Raw genomic sequence first — 19,394 nt, forward strand, 5'->3', positions numbered from 1 at the left:
AGATTACCTTGCTTTGTATTTTCCGACATGAAAATTATTGAAAAATAATATACTCCCTAGGTGGTAACTGTGGTTTTGCCACAGATATGTTCTTATGATTTTGAAAGTGAAATTGTTCATCCAAAATGTGTACAGGATTCTTGATGCAAAGGTATTCTGGTGCCCCCCAAAATGCTAATGTACTTACAGTATATGTATTGGTATTTTTGTGAGTGATTTTTTATTATAGTTATTAGTGAGTAATGACATTGATCCTGATAGATTTTTTTTTTATTCAAGAAAATTCAAGATGAGATACCAACTGACCCAATCCAAGCAGAAATGTTACTTCTAGCCCGCCAAACAATTGAACAAGAACAAGAGGAGGCCCGGTCCGAAGATGCTGCAGAACAGGCAGAAGAGCCTGCAAGTCCTGTTGATAACTTCACGACATGTAAGTTTGTTTGAAAGTAATTGACACTAACTGAAAATCGGTGATAAAAATGCTGATCCCCGGTTCTTGGCTCCAATAACCGGGCATCGGTGCCGCTGTTTAGTGGGGATTGACACATATTGTTGTCGAAAATCCAGTTCTTATCGATACTAGACAAGCCCCATGAAACCATATTGCCAATTGCTGTGGCCACTAATAATTGGGGGCTGCCGTAATTTGAGAACATAATAAAGTAGAGAAGAAAAAAGTTCCCAAGGGGGTTGCTGATGCCATAAGCTTCCATTGCAATGTGCTTGATGATTTAAGGGAGTTTCGTCAAATTTTTATCCTTTATTAAACAACTAATACTCAAAGTACCTGCTCTTGTAAACCACAAAATTTGACATTTAAAGTTGATCAATTTTATAGTTGATAAAAAGAATGTAATTCTTCATAAATAAAATTCATAAATAAAAAAAGTTGGTCAAAAACATGTCCTTGCTGGGACCAGAAATATATAGCTATACGGAGAGAAAAGGAAAATTTAAGAGTTATTCTGATCTTACATTTTTGATGCTCTCAAAGGAAAACGGCGATATTTTGGTGGGTAACTCATGCACACACCAATCATTTTGAACTGAATGGGATTAGTGGATTCCTTAAGAGACATTGACCCTTTTAATGAAATTTAATACGTACTGACCTCTCAGTATGTTGCCAAGTGTAGTGTACAGTGGTCCCCCCGTATTCGCGGGGGATGCATACCAGACCCCCCCGTGAATAGTTAGAACCCGCGAATGTATGGAACCCCTATAAAAATGCTAAAACAGCCTATTTTGTTAGTTAAAACTCAAGAAAAACCCACTAAAAATTTTCCTACATGGTTTTTTTTAATAGATTTATCACAAAAAGTGCATTTTATGATGAAATTCATAAAAAAAACCCAGGAATTTGTGGATATTTATCATAGAAAAATACTGCGAATGTGCGAATTTTCTGCGAATAATGCAGGGAAACGTTCCCGAGAGAAATCCGCGAATGTGAGAGTCCGCGAATCTGGAGAACGTGAATACGGGGGGTCCACTGTATACACTAGTAAGTAGTAAGTATATCTTAGTTTTACCAGACCACTGAGCTGATTAACAGCTCTCCTAGGGCTGGCCCGAAGGATTAGATATTTTTACATGTCTAGGAACCAATTGAGTTACCTAGCAACGGGACCTACAGCTTATTGTGGGATATGAACCACATTATATCGAGAAATAAATTTCTATCACCAGAAATAAATTCCTCTGGTTCCGCGTTGGCCGAGCCGAGAATTGAACTTCGGACCACAGGATTAGTAGCCGAGCGCGAAATCTGCTCGGCTAATGTGGAACTATATACGTATATACACTAGAAGTTGTTTATATAAGCATGCTTATATGAATATGAGTGTATACGGTATATGTATGTATAAATTTTTTTATTCTTGTTTGCACGCTCGAAATGCAAAGTTATAATTTTTATGGTGGGTATCAGTTTTTACCGTAGTTTTAAAGTCACCTTTATTTTGTTGTTATAAAATCATCAACATAAATATTCATGTCAAACCAATTTCATTATAGCGCTGAATAATCCCTAAGGATTCCAGTGCTTGGCTTCAAGCCTAAATTTCATATTCCATTCCATTCCATAAATGGGATTAGAAAATTATTTTTAAATTTTGTGACATGACACACAGGTCGATAAAAGTAATGAATGAAATTGTCAATAATCCGCTTTAAAAAGATTTTTAACACCTTAATATATATTTTTGTAGACATTAAACAATCCAAAACTGTCTATAACTCAATTTTGATCAACAATCCAAAACTATCTATAACTCAATTTTGATCATTTCTTGAAATGATATTGTTTTATCTTGGTGGTTTATTCACAGACTCTGGTGATGATGAGGCAGGTAATGATGAAGCTGTTAATGATGAGTTGAACTCTGCTGATGAAGCTTGTCTCAACACAATGGAAGAAGACTTACCAAGATACCCCCTTCGAGGTAGGCTTGTAATACTTCTGTTATATGAATAGACTATACGGTAATTTACTTTTTAGATTGCCATATTTAAAATTCACAAATACAATTTTATTTACAGTATTGACTGCTGTGTAAACTAAAGGGACAGTTTTTTTAGTAATTTCTTGTATCAGGTTGTCTGGACTACTTTGCTTATGAAAATTTCTCACGCTAGATGTGGTATACAAGTTTTGGTTTCCTTTAAATAAAAGATAAACTTTTTGGAATGTCATTTTGTCTAAAGGGACTTATTACTAGTTATAAAAAAAGTTTAATGGTCTTCCCCCAGACTAGCCCCTTGTTATTGGTGCAGAGCCACCACCACCCTTTTCTCCTCCATCTTGTTCAGTGCTTTTAGTGAGCCTTTGTCAGGTGTTTCTGTCTTGTGTCCTCCTTTCATCTATTTCTTTGTCTCTGCCTTCTCAAGTGCAATTTCTCCATCTTTTCTTAGTCTCTCTTCTATTTTGTGTCCGGAACACTCCAATTTCCACGATCTTTTCTTCAACACTTCGCTTATCATCTTCCCTCCACGCCAAGGCTTTCTTTCACTCCACTCATCCATTTGAATATCTTCATTTCTGCCACATTTAACTTTTGTTTTTTCTTCAGTCGTGCTTCTTCTTGCCCATACAACAGGCAGGTCTTATCACATGCTTGTAAGTCTTACACTTCGGCCTAATGGGGACTTGTTGCTGAGTACACTTGATAGATCTATCAAAACTAAGTGTAATCTTGCTGTTAAAAGCAGGTATCCAGCATAAATACCCCAAGACTCAAAATCTCAGCTGAGACATCCTGTATTAAATGTGGAAGGAACAAGTCTATGGTGCAGCGCCCTTTATGGAGGCTGGACCATTGAGTGCTGGTTCAATACCAGCCCCTCCTGGAAATTCTGCCATTCAGCACCAACAAAAGTTGACATACCTACTTGCAGAACAAGTAGGTATGTCATCCTGCTTAGAAGCTACACCAGTTCTGACTGAGGCTCCTTCTGTCTTCCTGGAGATGGAAGAAGCTACTGCAGGTAGACTTCAGTGGCTCATGACAGAGATTTTGGATTTTAGAAAATGAAAGTCATAAAACTGCAAAAAATGCTACCTGAATAAGGCTTCCTGGCTTTAAGAACACTGAGCAAAAATTTATGAGAGGGAACCTTGCGAAGTGTTCAGGGGAACTGTTGAGGGTTGAGAGCTAAATTGGTAGAACTTAAAATTATTGTCCATGAGATATTCCCTATTTCTCTTGTATTGCAGTAGACAATGATGGGCAATTCCAACATTCCTACCCCAAAGATATATAGTAGTTTGTTCCTCTTGACCTATACAGTATTCCAGTTGTTAGAAACCTTGGTGGAACATTACTTCTTGTTTGCTATTGAGAGCCCTCAAACTTACCTGCATTTACAGTTTTGGTTATGGGCATTACTTTTTCAACTTATGTCTTTTTAGTATTTGTGGTGTTTATTTTATGAGATTGTTGATCTTTTAGTTTGCAATACAGCCAGTAGTACTTGTGTTTAACCTTAATTAAATTTCTAGTCAAGATAGCCATGTTGGCAAGTGGCTTTCAGGAAATTTTACCTGTAACTCATTCTCAAACCATTGCAGTATACTTGTAATTGAATGGAAATTCCTTTTGAGGTACTGAGACGTTAATTTTCTGACTATTTTTCAGACACAGAAATGACTTCTAATTATAGTGAAACTGAAACTCACAATGAAAACAAGGGCAAGAGAAAAAAGAGAGGAAGAGGGAGACCGAGAAAAAGACTCAGACGTGATAGTGATGAATCTCAGTCCCTTTCTGATGCTGAAGATGTGGATGATCCAGATTTCTTCCCTGAACCTGAAACTGTATTAGAGGAAGAGTTCCAAGGACCTTTCCTCAATGTAAGCATTAACCCTTTAACGCTGATTGGGCGTATTAAACGTCGATATACGTAAATTGTCTGTTGGGTGCCAATTGGACGTATGGTATTTAGACATAAAAAAGTTTTTTTTAAAAATTCACGGAAAAATAGTTATAGCCCTACTAGGCGAAAACTTTGAATCATGCGCCTTGGGGGATGCTGGGAGCTCACGGATCAAGGCGTTGTTTTGTTTACAATCGTTACTCAGGCTCGTAAGCACGAATTTCTTTCTTCTCGCACTAAAAAGTATCGGCGATACATCTCAGAAATTATTTTGTCACTTTGACATACTTTTTGCACCATTTTATATTAGCCGTTACATGGAGTATTTAAAATGTGTGCAATTTCATGTAGAAAACAACAAAAAATAACTCATGGTTGTAGCTTTTATCAGTTTTGAAATATTTTCATATAAATAACGAATAAGTGCCAAAATTTCAACCTTCGGTCAACTTTGACTCTTCCGAAATGGTCGAAAAACGCAATTGTAAGCTAAAACTCTAATATTCTAGTAATGTTCAATCATTTACCTTCATTTTGCAACAAATTGGAAGTCTCTAGCACAATATTTTGATTTATGGTGAATTTATGAAAAAAACTTTTCTGGGATCGACCTGTGTTGCCCAGTGAAATGTACTTATAGCACTCATTTCTAGGTATAAGTAAATGCTAAATATATCACAGATACTTTGCCAATTAGATCTCTCCTCTCTCAAAATCCCCCGCTAGAGAGGTGCCGTTACAACGGCTACCTTTTGCTCGTCACCACTACCTCTGCCAAGAACCCACATTCCTTTCATAGCACTCGCAGCGTGAACCGCTTTAGTTTTCGCTTTGTGGTTATTTTGCTATTTTTTGGTTATAATGTCTACTGATCTCCAAGAAGCATCTTCATCTAAGTTGAGTATATTATTTGTTGACTTTGAACGCGGTTAGGCAACAGTTTGCCCTTATTTGAGAAGTTTAATAGTTGAGGTGTTTGCATGGGAGCTGCCATGTTTACATCAAGGTACCGCGTTACTCGGTCATCTCAACTTTTTATTTCGATGCATATCTTATTTTCACCACTATTGCACATCACAGTAAGCGTTACTTTTGTCGTGAAATTTTACCATTTCGCTCCTGATGTGTACCGATAGGCTTGTGTATCACTGTTGGAGCCATTACATTTTTTGGCCTTATTTAGAGGGTTTCCCTCGTTAGTCATCCGTCCTTCATGAGCAATTTGGTTCCCTCACGAGAGTGCTGTTTTATTTTTCAAATCTACTTCATGTGTGAGTAGTGTGTTTGAGGTGGTGGGCTAGGCTAGCTAGCCTAGCACTACGCCATTTATTAATTTTGAAGGTAAAGGAAAGCCCTCATCCATTCGCTGTGCTCATGCATGTTGTCTATGTGGTATTATTTGTGTTATTATAATATTATATTGATATGCTAATTTTATTTTGATGAGGTTAGTTTGGAAGTCCTACATAAATAACTACCAACCCTAGCTTACCTGACCAGATCGAGGCCTAGGTTTTGGAGGGTAGGCTAGGCGTTTGAGAGTGCTTCTCGCTACCCATAGTTGGTACTAGTCCTGGCTTACCTGGTTTTGGAGGGTGATCCATCACTAGAGAGTTCCTCTCTTGTTACGTAAATGTAGGTGCTAGGCCCGTCTTACCTGATCAGGTCGATATGTTTGATTTTGAAAGGTTAGGTTAGGCTCTAAAGTGTCCTCTTTCGTGATGTACTAGCTCTTCTTCCTTATCAAGATATTTTGTATAGTATAGCCTTGGCCCGTTACCTCCTGTGGGTGTCAGTTGGCTTACCGTCATCTGCCCCTTTAGTAGTAGGCTATTTTACGTCTTCTCGGAGGGTGTTTAATCACCTGACCGGCTACCATTGCCAGGCTATTACTATTTTACCTTTCTCCTCCCGGCTCTCCCTTCCGTTCCGCAGCTGGAGCGTGGAGCGCTGTTCCAGTGGATTAGTCGGAGGAGGTTAAGGTTAGAAAGATTATGTATTCTCTGTTGGTATGTCTCCGGGCCCGTTTATTCCGGTGAGGTGTTGTCTACCATCACATGAGCCAGAATGTTATACGCCGGAGCTCTACGTACCGCTGTTCCCGCTGCTCTGTTTTCCGTATTTCTCTGTTGTTGTCACTGCTTTCCCCACTTCGGTGGGGCCGGAACTAGGCTTAGGCAATGTGTTTCCAATTGTCATGGAATTGCTATCCTACTCCGGTGTGATCAGACTCAGGCTTAGGTTTTACCTTGTTTCCCTGTTCTGTTCGTATCAGGCCAACTCCGCCGGTCATAGCTGTTGCGATACCGAGATTATGGATTCCGGAGCAGCCGGAGACAATCAAAGCTTTTACGTTATGTAAAATATTAATAGTTGATGTTTACCTTTAGCTGGTTTTAGTAGAACTAGTCTAAGTGTAAACATACCGCCGGAATTAACTCTGGCAGAACTATTTGACGATACTCATGTATCAATTTTTACTTACACAGATGGTACGCTGTCAGGAGCTGGGTTGCAGAACCGTCCTCCAACATCCGTGTGGTCATGAGGTCTGTCGATCTCATGCCAGGTGTGCTGTGGAGGTCGATAACCTCTTGGTCTGGCACCCAGACGGCTGTGAAGTTGGCTACACCTTGTTTGAGAATGTGACTGATGAGTCGGTAGGTACCATCCTCACCTTGGTAATATTCTCTATTTTTATGATGTATCCTTACATATATATTTGAAAATAAGGAACGTTCCGCCACTGGAGGATCTGATTTCGTCCTCTCTTACAGACTCCTCAGGCGCTCAAAGCTGCCTCTTTGGCGACCCTAAAGCTCTGGGTTGGAGGTTTTGGTAGGAAACGTCGCTGCCGGAGGCCCCTATGTAGTGTCAGAGGAGCTTTGTTCGTTACTGTACCCGAACGCGAGGACTTCTATGGCAGTAGCTAGGGAAGTGGCGGCCCCTATTATTGCCAAAATACGGATGGAGACCCAGGCCCCTCCGGAAGACCAAGAAGCCTTGTGCGAGGAGGTGGCGGAAGAGGTGGCTGGACTTATGCAGTCTGGAGGCACACAGCAACCCGTGGTGGTTGGCTCTGCATGCTCCCTTTTCGGATGGCATGCTGACGATTGAAGGCTGTGGAACCCGTCCCGTGGAAGATTACGAGCTCTTCCCGGCGGACCTCCAGTTTCCCTTCCCAGGCTTCGCTCGGTTAGCTGAGGACGCATTCGTCAAGGTAGACAGGGTCCCAAAGGAGACTGTAATTTATCCTAGGGACCAGGCACAGTCGGCATGGGTCCGCACCCTTTCGGAATGGGAGTGCATCAACACCAAACTGTCGCCACACAAGGGTTGCTACACCATGTTCGTGGTGGGGGATAACATCCCGACCCCTTGCACGTCTAAGATCGCAGAGTTAACTCTGCAGGCCGGAATGGAGGAGAAGCCGATGCCTCAGCTTCGAGATACAGAGCCTACCTCTCTGCTCTTTCCCGGAGATCTGGAGTGCTGGGTGGGCGCTCCAGAAACGTTCATAGTGGGCAAACTCGATCCGGAGTGTGCTTCCACTCAGTTTAGCAGACGACTACCCAGAATCCCAGATGCCATGGTAAAGGCAGAGTTTGAGTCCAGGTGTAGACTGAGTAGGTCGATCAACTCTGTTACTACATCAGAGTTGACGGCTTCTGTCTACTCTGAGGAACCTCTATTCCGGGTTCTAACAAAGTCACTTTTGCAGATTTTCCAGTGTGAGCTTTATGACTTTGTGGTTGCTAGGGGGAACTGCAGGAAGCATGTCTTTGCCTTTGCTTCCATTAGACACGAGCCTAATAAGCTCATTAAAGCAGCAATCTGGGGACCTAACCTCTTTCCTGAAGACGTAGTTAACAGCGTCATCAGTGAGGCTGCTAGGGCTAATCAGAACCTTCGTGTCCACTGGGGTCTTCCCTCCAAAAGGAAGTTCTTTGAGACCTCCGGACCGCAGCCCAAAGGTAGGAAGAGGGTCAGGAAGTATCAGCCCTTCCAGGCCCCTCAGACACAGACGATGATTCAGGCAGTTCCCGTCTCCCAGATTGGTCAACCTTCAACCTCTAAGGCACGACCACAACAACAATTTGTGTTGCTGCAGAGTCAGCCAACTCAACAGTCCTCGAGTTCGTCTACTTTCATTACGTCCCCGGCCTTCAACGCTTTGTTTGAAGTGCAAGGGGCGTCTCGAGGCTATAACCAACATGCAAGGGGTAGCAGAGCAAGAGGTGCTTACCAGCACAGAGCTGGTTCCAGAGCTCTCTCCAGAGGCAGAGGTTCCAGAGGAGGCAGAGGAAGTTAGACCTCATCCAGTCTATGAGCCTCTCCAGGTAGGCGGGAGACTGTACCTCTTCCGGGACCATTGGACCTTCAGTCCGTGGGCCCACAGTATCGTATCAAAAGGTCTGGGGTGGAGATGGATAAAAGGGCCTCCTCCACCAGTCAGATTCCACCAAATTCCAACGACAGGCCTTCTAGACTATGCCAAAGACCTTCAAAAGAAGGGAATAAAGAAAGTCAGACACCTGAAATTTCAAGGACGTTTGTTCAGCGTGCCAAAGAAGGACACAGACAAACAGAGTGATTCTGGACTTGTCCCGTCTCAACTCATACATTCAATGCGACAAGTTCCGCATGCTAACCGTCTCGCAGGTGCGGACCTTACTTCCCTGTAGGGTCGTCACCACCTCTATCGATCTTATAGATGCTTATTATTACGTCCCGATAACAAGAAACTTTTCTTCCTACCTAGGCTTCAAACTAGGAAGACAGGCTTACTCATTCAGAGTCATGCCATTCGGGCTCAATATAGCGCCCAGAATATTCACCAGACTAGGAGAGACAGTAGTTCAGGAACTAAGAGCTCAGGGGGTTACGCTAGTAGCTTACCTAGACGACTGGCTCATTTGGGCACCCAACGACAAGGAATGTCGCAGGGCAACAGCCAAAGTAATAAAATTTCTAGAGTATCTGGTATTCCAGATAAACAAGAAAAAGTCCCGTCTCATTCCGACGTCTCACTTTCAATGGTTAGGAATTCAATGGGATCTAACCGCACACAAACTATCTCTTCCGCCAACCAAGTGCAAAGAGATAGCAAAAGCCACAAGACAATTTCTCAAGAACAGACGGGCTTCTCGTCTTACCCAAGAAAGAGTCTTAGGTTCATTTCAGTTTGCTTCAATAACAGATCTTTTGTTGAAAGCCAGACTGAAGGACAGCAATCGGGTATGGTGGAAAAGAGCCAACAGCAGACTCAGACAAAATCTCCGTGATTCCGCTGATACTAAGGAAAAGACTTCGTCCATGGACGACAGTCAAGAGGCTTTCCAAGTCAGTGCCGCTCCAATTTCCCCCGCCGTCTCTAGTAGTCCACACGGACACCTCTCTGAGCGGAAGGGGGGGCTATTCTCAGTACAAGAAGGTTCAAGGAACATGGTCACCAGTATTCCGCCAGTTCCATATTCATATCAGACTAGTCTTGGACAGTGCAGTGATAGTTCACTGCCTAAACAGAAGAGGCTCCAAGTCGAGCCACATAAATCAGGTGATGATAGCAATCTTCTCGTTGGCAATGAAACATCATTGGCACCTGTCAGCTACTCACCTGGCAGGAATACGGAATGTCATTGCGGATTCACTGTCCAGGACAACTCCGATGGAATTGGAGTGGTCCTTGGACGCATAGTCATTCAGTTGGATTTGCCTGCAAATACCGGGTCTTCAGGTAGACCTGTTCACCACGGAGTCCAACCATAAACTTCCATGTTATGTGGCTCCCAATTTGGATCCTCTGGCTCATGCCACAGATGCGATGTCCATAGACTGGATCAATTGGCAGAAAATTTACCTATTTCTGCCAATAAGCCTTTTGATGAAAGTTCTACACAAACTCAGATCTTTCAAAGGGCAGATAGCACTGGTAGCTCCCAACTGGCCAAAGAGCAATTGGTTTCCTCTTCTACTAGAGTTGAAACTCTGTCCCAGACAGATTCCCAACCCAAAGTTGACTCAGGTGGTACAAACTCAGACTGTGTCAGCTTCCTCAAGAATTCTGAATGCCCTAACTTTATGGACTTCATGAAGTTTGCGGCACAGAAAGATGCTAATATTGATCCGCTAAACACATTGTTCGTGGAATCAGACAAAAGAGAATTGACGCTCCGGCAGTATTGATTTGGCAGTGAGGAAGTTAGCCATCTTTCTAAAAGAATCAGATGTTCAGACAATGACTATGAATCTGGCAATTTCATTTTTTAGAACTGTTCGAAAAAGGCCTAGCTGCTAGTACCATTACTACGACTAAATCCGCCTTGAGAAAGATATTTCAGTTTGGCTTTAATATTGATTTAACAGATTCGTTCTTCTCGCCTATCCCTAGAGCATGTGCTCGTCTGAGACCAGTAAACCGGGCTCATACGGTCTCCTGGTTTTTAAATGTCGTACTCAAGTTAGCTTCAGATACTGATAATGAATCATGCTCATATATAACCCTTCTCAGGAAAACATTGTTTTTAATGAGCCTGGCCTCAGGTGCCAGAATATCTGAACTGTCTGCTCTCTCTAGAGAACCAAATCATGTTGATTTCCTCCCGTCAGGAGAAGTTCTGCTTTCTCCGGATCTGAAATTCTTGGCAAAGAATGAAGACCCACAGAACAGATGGTCTTCGTGGGAAATTGTCCCTCTTCCACAGGACCCATCATTATGTCCAGTTATTACATTAAAATCTTATCTTGACAGAACTTCTAATAGGTCTTCAGGTCTTCTTTTTATTAGAGAGAATGGTGGAACCATTTCCATGAAGGCAATCAGACGACAAATTTTTTATTTTATTAAACAAGCTAATCCAGATTCAGTTCCCCAGGTCCATGATGTCCGAGCAGTGGCTACCTCAGTTAATTATTTTCATCATATGAACTTCGATGATCTCAAAAAGTATACGGGTTGGAAATCCCCGACAGTATTTAAATGCCACTATCTAAAGTCTCTAGAGGCCCTTAAATATTCTGCAGTGGCTGCAGGGAACATTGTCTCCCCTGATACAGCCTAATTAGTATTTTGTAATTTTGTATAGTATCAACTATCACAGATTTTGCTATTAATTACCTTTTGGTACTCCCTCTCACCTACCTGCCTCGCTTGTATTCCCTGCCTTTTTGCCTTTTTGTTACGGACTGGATTGCTTATCAACCCACTCCTGTACTTTTACATATAGTTCATTATTTCATGTGTTATTATATTCATTACCTGTTCTTATTTTTCTTGGTGATGGTATGAATTTGGTCATATATTATTATACGTTATTTACTCTTGTATTTTGTTATCCTTAACTTGGATCATTAAAACAATAATTGTAAGAAAATTTTATTTTACCTTTCATATAAAATTTTGTTTTACTCTCAATTTACCAAGCTTGTATGGCTAATTCTCTGTTACTATTTCACTGGGCGACACAGGTCGATCCCAGAAAAGGGATTTTGACAAAGGAAAAATCTATTTCTGGGTGAAGACCTGTGTCGCCCAGTGAACCCATCCCTCTTATTCCTTTCCCCACCCTTTAGCTGGCCCAAGCTTGGGTGCGTATTTCAGGAATGAGGGTTCTTGGCAGAGGTAGTAGTGATGAGCGGAAGGTAGCCGTTGTAACGGCACCTTTCTAGCGGGGGATTTTGAGAGAGGAGAGACCTAATTGGCAAAGTATGTGTGATTGTGGCTTCCACTTGCCCCTGATGCTATACCAACACCAACACCCTGAGAGGTGACCGATCCAGAGGTAGTAACTCTGGCATTCCATATGGCTTTTTTCTCTGGTATATTTAGCATTTATTTATACCTAGAAATGAGTGCTATAGGAACATTTCACTGGGCGACACAGGTCTTCACCCAGAAATAGATTTGTCCTTTGTCAAAATCCCTTTTATGGTGAATTTTTGAAGACTCCTTTTTTTTACGTCCGCGCATTACAAATTCGTGCATCATTTTGTGATAATATTTTCTCTGTGTTGCCTTGATTGTTTCACAATGTGTTATATACCAAAATGATTGCAATTTAGTGTACAATAGAACGAAAAAAAATTAACTCGTTAGCTTTAACCGTTTTGCTCACTGCGCGATTTGTATACCATTATATATGACTTTTTTTTTTTCGCGCTGTCATATATCCCAATATTTATTATGATAATGATATTGTTTTTTTTCATTTCTGATGGTGCATACTAAACTTCAGGCCATGACAAAAAAAGGAGCCAAAAATGAACTCTTAATCTGGAAAACTAAGCATGCTGTGATTTTTTTAAAACATTTTTTCCCGCTTTGGCGCTCACTCGCGAACGCTGCGGGCATACGGGAGACGATTTTTAAAATACCGCTTCGGCGTTTAAGAGTTAACTTCAAAATTCAGATGGCTTGGATCCCAGTATAGAATGTCTATCTTATTTCCGATATCTTACCTAGAAAATATTTAATGGGGATTTGAGTATGAACAGGTTACAATTTCTTCTGTAACACAAACTAATCATAGCTGTCTACTTTGACACAAAAAGTCATTGCTGCGACATTGATGTGCTCTGTACTGAAATCAAGAGTAAATAAGTATGTATTAGCTAGCATGTTGAGCATTTTAAATCTGTGCAGCTGTAAAGTTTTTCCAAAACTGTTTTTTATTAGATAAACTAGGTAAGCAATCTTGATACTCTTATACAAACCCATGTTGGCCAACACAGTGATAGTCATGATTTTCAGTATTTTAGTAACCACAAATTTTGACCTTTATAGAAACAACTCTGTTTTCTAGGCATAATTTAGTGATATTACATAACTTGTAGATGATGAATAGATTAATGAATTATACCCTACATTTCAATTGTGTATATTGGTTTAAAGTCACTGACTTATCAGCCACATTCTGTTTTATTTTGTATTAGTTTGGGCAGTGTCTGCATTATAATAAGGTACTAGAAATATTCACTAAAGTTTTTGAGGGCATCCAAGTTTTTATATTTGAAAGTGAAGAGCCAACCTTATTCTTACTCGGGGTTGTTGCAACTTTTGGAAAAATAAGACATTTGTATAAATATAATCCATCACCATCATTCCTTTTGGTAACCAAATTAATCTTTAAACCTGAATATTATTATCTTACTGGTATAGTTTTTTTTTTAATGTTTTTATAATAAAATTGATTTCCATATATACTTACCAACTAATTACTTACTTTTAGTTTTCGAGAGTGAAAACTATAGCGAAATAGTAATTACTTGTAAGTTAGTATACGAAGCAGAATAGTTTAGAAAACAGAAAAGTTTTATTAGACCACTTGGTTTCAGTTTTTATTAAAACTGAAAAGTTTAAACAGACCCCTTACTCTGTATATTCAAGAGGGTCATCCAGGATTTACTTATGTATAAAATTAGTGAGCAAAAGTTTGATTAAGGTACAGTTTAAGAAGTTTGACATTGAAATACGAAGATACCACACTTTAAAAGATTAACAGAACTGGGTGTCAAAGAAATGTATCAAAGTACCTTAGTTCTTTGAACAAAGAACTAAGTATTAGCTGTATGTGAAACCAACTACATATTAGCTGCTATGTCAAACCAACTAGTTCTCTTACTCTCTACATTTTTAGTTTTATAACCTATAAGACTATAGTTTGCATATGTAACTTTGGATATTCTGTTTTATATTTCAGAAAATGTATGGGTTAACTGCCTGGAAAAGTTGGGTTACCAAAAAGAATGCCGAATTAGCTGGTGTGTCATCCTCTAGGTCCATGAAACTCATTTCGGAGGACTTGCTCACCATGAATTGTGATGAGTTAAATTATGCCCTTTGTCTTTTCCTGAAAGATTTGAGAAAACCTAATGGCGAGGCATACCAGCCAGATACAATTTTGTATTTACTGTTAGGTGAGTACATGTCACTAATGTAACCGCATTTCCTATCTATACGGGTACATTTTTCTTGAAAAAAAAAAAAAAAAATTTTTACACCCATTTTACACCCACTCCTTGTTGACTATCTCATTTTGACATTGAACATTTGTTATACTATTAAAGAATGTGCTTTTTGACTTCTGTCCATTTATAATGTACTTTAGGCAGTAAAGAACACTTGAGATTCATTGTTGCTGATTATTTATAAAGTGATGAAAACTAAATGGGTCTTTATAGTAGATTGTATGAAATGCTATAAAAAACTTTTTAAAAAAGTATCCAATTCATGAGGAATAAAAGAAATTAAGTTGGCGAAGATAAAGTAAACACTCTTGATGACTTCATGAGGCTTTGGCAACCATAGTTTGTTTTATAACTGATTTTTGGAACATAACAGTGTCATTGAGTAATTAGTGGGTATATTTTTTCTTTCTATAGCTTGTAGAATTTCATTCAGTTATGTCAACATTAGTACTTTTCAGAATAAGATTATCATTGAAGGTAGAATTTTTTTATACTTGTAAAGCTAGATTATGTGATAATTACATGATTGGACTGAATTTATATTTTAGTTTCTTGTAGTTATTATAGAACATAGTTGTGTCTTAAGTGTGGGCATTTGTCAAACTTAGGATAGGGAACTGGGATTTATTGGAAACAAAATTTATCTTTAAATTTTAACATTCTGAACAGTTGTGTTAGAATTTGGTTGTAGACCGAAAGGTAGGAGATAAAGAACTTTATATATAAAGAACCTTGCCATGTTTCTGGGCAATATAATCCCCACTTGTTACATGTTGCTGAATGAAAAAAAGTACAGTAACAATCAGATAAATGGAGAATATACCCTATCCCCTTTCCTACCTACCATTAATTACCACCTTGTTGGCAAGCTTCAACAAGCTTGCGCCAAAACATATCCATATGAGACTGAAAAATGGAAAATCTATGAAAAATACAATTTTAAAGGAAAATTGCAAATACACCCATTACTTTTACTTCAAGGACCTTCCTCTTGATCCTTTGCTCTGTTACAAATGGTTCAAACCACACAATAAGTGAGCTGATTTTATACTGGAGCCTTGGGTAACCAATATATACATGCATCAACCTACCAGGAGTAGAACTTTCTTCCTATGGGATAGAGCACCAGGGAATTTTTGCACACACAAATAGGCTAAAATAGGAGTACAGTAATTGGTTTATATTAAGTAAACAAATTTCCATTTAGAAATTGTTCTCAAATTTCAAGAATGTATTATATTCTTTCAGCCAGAAATTACTAATTTCGGTTTTGTAATTGCAGGTATTCAACAACATTTATTTGAAAGTGCAAGAACTGATTGTATATTTATGGATTTTGGATTTGAGAAGTTTACCAACAGCCTAGATGAAATTACAAGAACATTTTGGGTTGCTCCAACCTTACCTGGTGAGTTGTTTATAAGGCAGATTTGTTAATGACCTTCCAATCAGATATGCTATCATTATTTTGATTAAGAGTTTAGATTAATATATTTCCAAGCCATTTTACCATCTCTGTGGCCTTTACATTATTTTCAGTGTACAGTATTTGGGAATAAATTGTAAATATGAAATTGGAACTCTTAAATACTAAAGGTTTTAGAAATAAAATTCAGGATTCTGTTTCATTTACTGAATAATGTGAATACAAAACTGATCACTTTCGTTACTATTTTTCCCTTCACTTGTCTTATTACTGGATTGTCCATCGTACTGGCTTTTGCATAAGAAATCTTTTGTGCAATGGTGCTGTTTGGTAGCATTTTTATTTATTTAGGCAAGTCAGAATATTAAATAATTAACTATTGATTGAAGAAGTAATTTTCCCCAAGAATGCTTGTACAATTAATGTTACATTTGATGTTATTGTAGATAAATCAGAATATTAAATTGTTAACTATTGATTTCCCAAGAATGTTTGTACAATTTATGTTACATTTGATATTATTGTATTTGGCAGGTGTATCACCAATGATTACATTAGGAGTAACAAGAATTACAGAAGCTATGTTATGGGAGTGTCGGCAGCTTGGAGCACACACGCCTCAAGTTCTTTTGAATACATTATTTTATTTTAATACAAAAGTCTTCAGACTTAGGGTAAGTTAAGCTAATTTTGAAGCCGGTTTGGGTATTTAAAAGGAAGTTTTAGTGGCTTTATTTGTTTTATCTCTTGTAAGTTATATTATCTGACTTGTGTGTTGAAAAATGGAACACTGTAACTTTCTTTTTTTAGTTTTTAAACTTATATCCCTCATCTTTTTTCCCAGACTGTCGAAGAACACTTAGCAATGTCATTTGTACAAATAGTCAAGCAGTGGAGAAGATCCAGTATGGGTCGTGATGGCTCTGGAACTCGTACCACTCTACTGAAATATTACCCTAAAAAGTCGTCAGCTGATGGTTAGTATTTTAGAAGCTGAATTTGATTGAATTTCAGGTATTTGCTACTTTTAATTAGACTTATCCTTGAAGTGGTTACACTTATTTCCCCTTGGATATTTGATGAAAGTCTATGTGACCCAGTTCATGTGTCATGCATGTACTGTGTAGAAAATGCAAGTCAACACTAACTGTGTAATGATAATTGGGAACTTTAAATAAGAAAGAAAATTAAATTTTGAAAAGAAATCGCCTAAGGAAATTGGCTTTATCTATTCATTTTTAAATTGCAATTTTTTGAAAAAAATGTAAACTATTATTTTAAAAAATCCCTTTGAGCTAATCCTAAGGGGAAGCTGAGTATTTTAACACAATTTTTGATTAAACTAGATGATGATGATGATGATAGTATTATATATATAATAATAATTTGCACTTATATTATATTTTATCACAGTTGTTTGAGACTTTTATTTATTAATAATTTCTTATATTAATTACAGCATGGTATTTAATACTTTGTCAGATACTAGAAAGGATGAAAGCTTTTATTGAATTGAATATAGAATTTAGGTCTTATGAATTAATTACAATCTTAATTGTGTTAATGTTTGGATATCAAGTATTCAGTAAAAGGGAGCAAAACATCATGTATGAAAAAGCCTCAGCCTCCTGTTATTTCATGACGTTTTCCCATTACAGGTGACAAACCAAAGCCCAACTATGAAATGCATGAGAATCGAGACGACCCCCTGAGATGTCCTGTTAAACTATACGAATTTTATTTATCAAAATGGTGAGTGTCTTCTTAAGATTCCCTGCATATTTGTCTTGAATAATGTACTGCATATCACTTTCCATAGAATTTTGTCCTTTAATTCAGTATAGGAGTAGAATCATTAATATATATACAACAAACAATAAAATAATGTTCTAATTTTAACATTTTTCCAGCCCGGAAAGTGTTCGTAATCAAAGAAACATCTACTATGTGTATCCTGAACGATCATGTGTCCCTGATTCCCCCGTGTGGTTTTCAACCCAAGCAGTGCATGCTTCCAGCATTGCGAAAATGCTGCATAGAGCACTGATGGTCCGAGAGGTGCAAGAAGCCTTTGCTGAGTAAATAGATACCTTGTGACATTAAGAATTTTCTATTGCTGATAGTGGGTGCTAATATTTTGATGACAGATACAAAGAGAAAAAAAATTGATGAATCAGTTTCCTTGGCTTTTGTGGGATATATATTTATATGAGTAAATTTTTGCAGAAAAAAGAAATCCATATATTGAATAGCAATGTTGTATGGCTGGTTTTTTATTTTTGTTACTTTAAGCGTTGAAAGTAATTTTTAATCAAGCAATATCATAATACTGTATTAGTTGCAAAAGTATGATGTCTTTTATAGGTGGATAGTTTGCTCTGTTAAAGATTGGCAGATTTTTGAGACTGACAAATATTGTAGGAAAAAATCCAGTTTTGTCAATTTGGAGAAAAAAATGAGGTAGCAAAGCAAATTTTTGTTGATCTGTGGTCTTGTTCTTCTTGTCCATACGTTGCACACTATGCAAATGTAAAATTTTCCTTTTGTGCATGTTTTTGTGGGATTTCATTCTATGGACTGCTATCTTTTTTTTTCATTTTACATCTTGGTTTCTCGCTCTGGTTTTTTTTTACTGAATCAGAATTTGTTTTTCTTTGTTTATAGTATTAGTCTCCATGCTTTAAACACTGCCTGTGGCCTGGTAGTTGTAAAAATTATTTATGTAATAGCAGTTTGATTTATTCAGAGAAGGTGTTTTATCAAAGTATACATACATAATTTATAAGACTGTGGTTCTCAGAAGTAAAATTTACAGTTGACTGAGGTATTTAAATGGAGGTTTTTCTGTGCTAAACTGAATCTTTTACTTATCTCTCATCTGGTTTGTTATGGTGTCTGTTTTCTACAGTATTTCTTTTGCCTACTCTTTAAGAACAGATCTGGTATAGCCTCATTACTGGTATATTAATTCTCTACAGATACAAGTACCATCTTTGAAAAATCTCCTTGATTAATAATACCATCTTTCAAAAATATTTCCTTGATTTCAACCTCTTTTTCTAAAATTTGTTCTCCTTTTGCATCCAGTGTAGAATATTTATGGCATTCAGTAATTGTGCACTAGTATAATTTGCAAGTGGCACCTCCACTTAAAAGATTTCATATTGGTTAGTTCAAAAGGGTTATTGAACAATAAACCTTGGCTTTCTTGTTTGAATCAACAAACACACTCATGTTGTCTTGACACTTCTCTATCTGTTCCTATGAGGGTAGATCTTATACAACCAGTGCTGTGGCCCCAGCCTCTCTCTCTTTTATATTTCAGCATTTTAATTGTTATTACTTAAATGAAGTACTGTATTGTACTGTACGTAATACAGTAGCTTAATCTAGTGTTGCGTATGTTTCGGCACGTGTGCATATGTAAAGGTATGCACCATGTTAGGATAAACTATGTGCTTAAAATGTGTTTCTCTCTCTCTCTCTCTCTCTCTCTCTCGTCTCGCTCTTCCCCTCCCACCTCCCTCTCTCCTCTCTCTCTCCCCTCTCTCGTCTCTCTCTCTCTCTCTCTCGGCCTCTCTCTCTCTCTCTCTCTGGTATTACTATGAAGAATTTTGGGTAATTA

At 38.3% G+C, this 19,394-nt stretch overlaps 1 protein-coding gene across 1 annotated transcript in view; it reads left to right on the plus strand.

Annotated features, from left to right (window-relative positions):
- LOC135225846 (zinc finger MYM-type protein 4-like) overlaps positions 1 to 19,262 on the plus strand; it is a gene marked incomplete at its 5' end in the record, with an annotated part of 53,646 nt that extends 34,384 nt beyond the window's left edge. The window contains 9 exon segments of the mRNA XM_064265389.1: positions 280 to 433; positions 2,334 to 2,447; positions 4,140 to 4,354; positions 14,076 to 14,292; positions 15,626 to 15,751; positions 16,304 to 16,443; positions 16,614 to 16,746; positions 17,428 to 17,521; positions 17,680 to 19,262. Of these exon segments, the coding sequence (XP_064121459.1) occupies positions 280 to 433; positions 2,334 to 2,447; positions 4,140 to 4,354; positions 14,076 to 14,292; positions 15,626 to 15,751; positions 16,304 to 16,443; positions 16,614 to 16,746; positions 17,428 to 17,521; positions 17,680 to 17,851 (1,365 nt within the window).
- Between the last annotated feature and the right edge of the window lie 132 nt (positions 19,263 to 19,394).

Source organism: Macrobrachium nipponense, chromosome 13 (assembly GCF_015104395.2).
Source record: "Macrobrachium nipponense isolate FS-2020 chromosome 13, ASM1510439v2, whole genome shotgun sequence".
NCBI lineage: Eukaryota > Metazoa > Arthropoda > Malacostraca > Decapoda > Palaemonidae > Macrobrachium > Macrobrachium nipponense.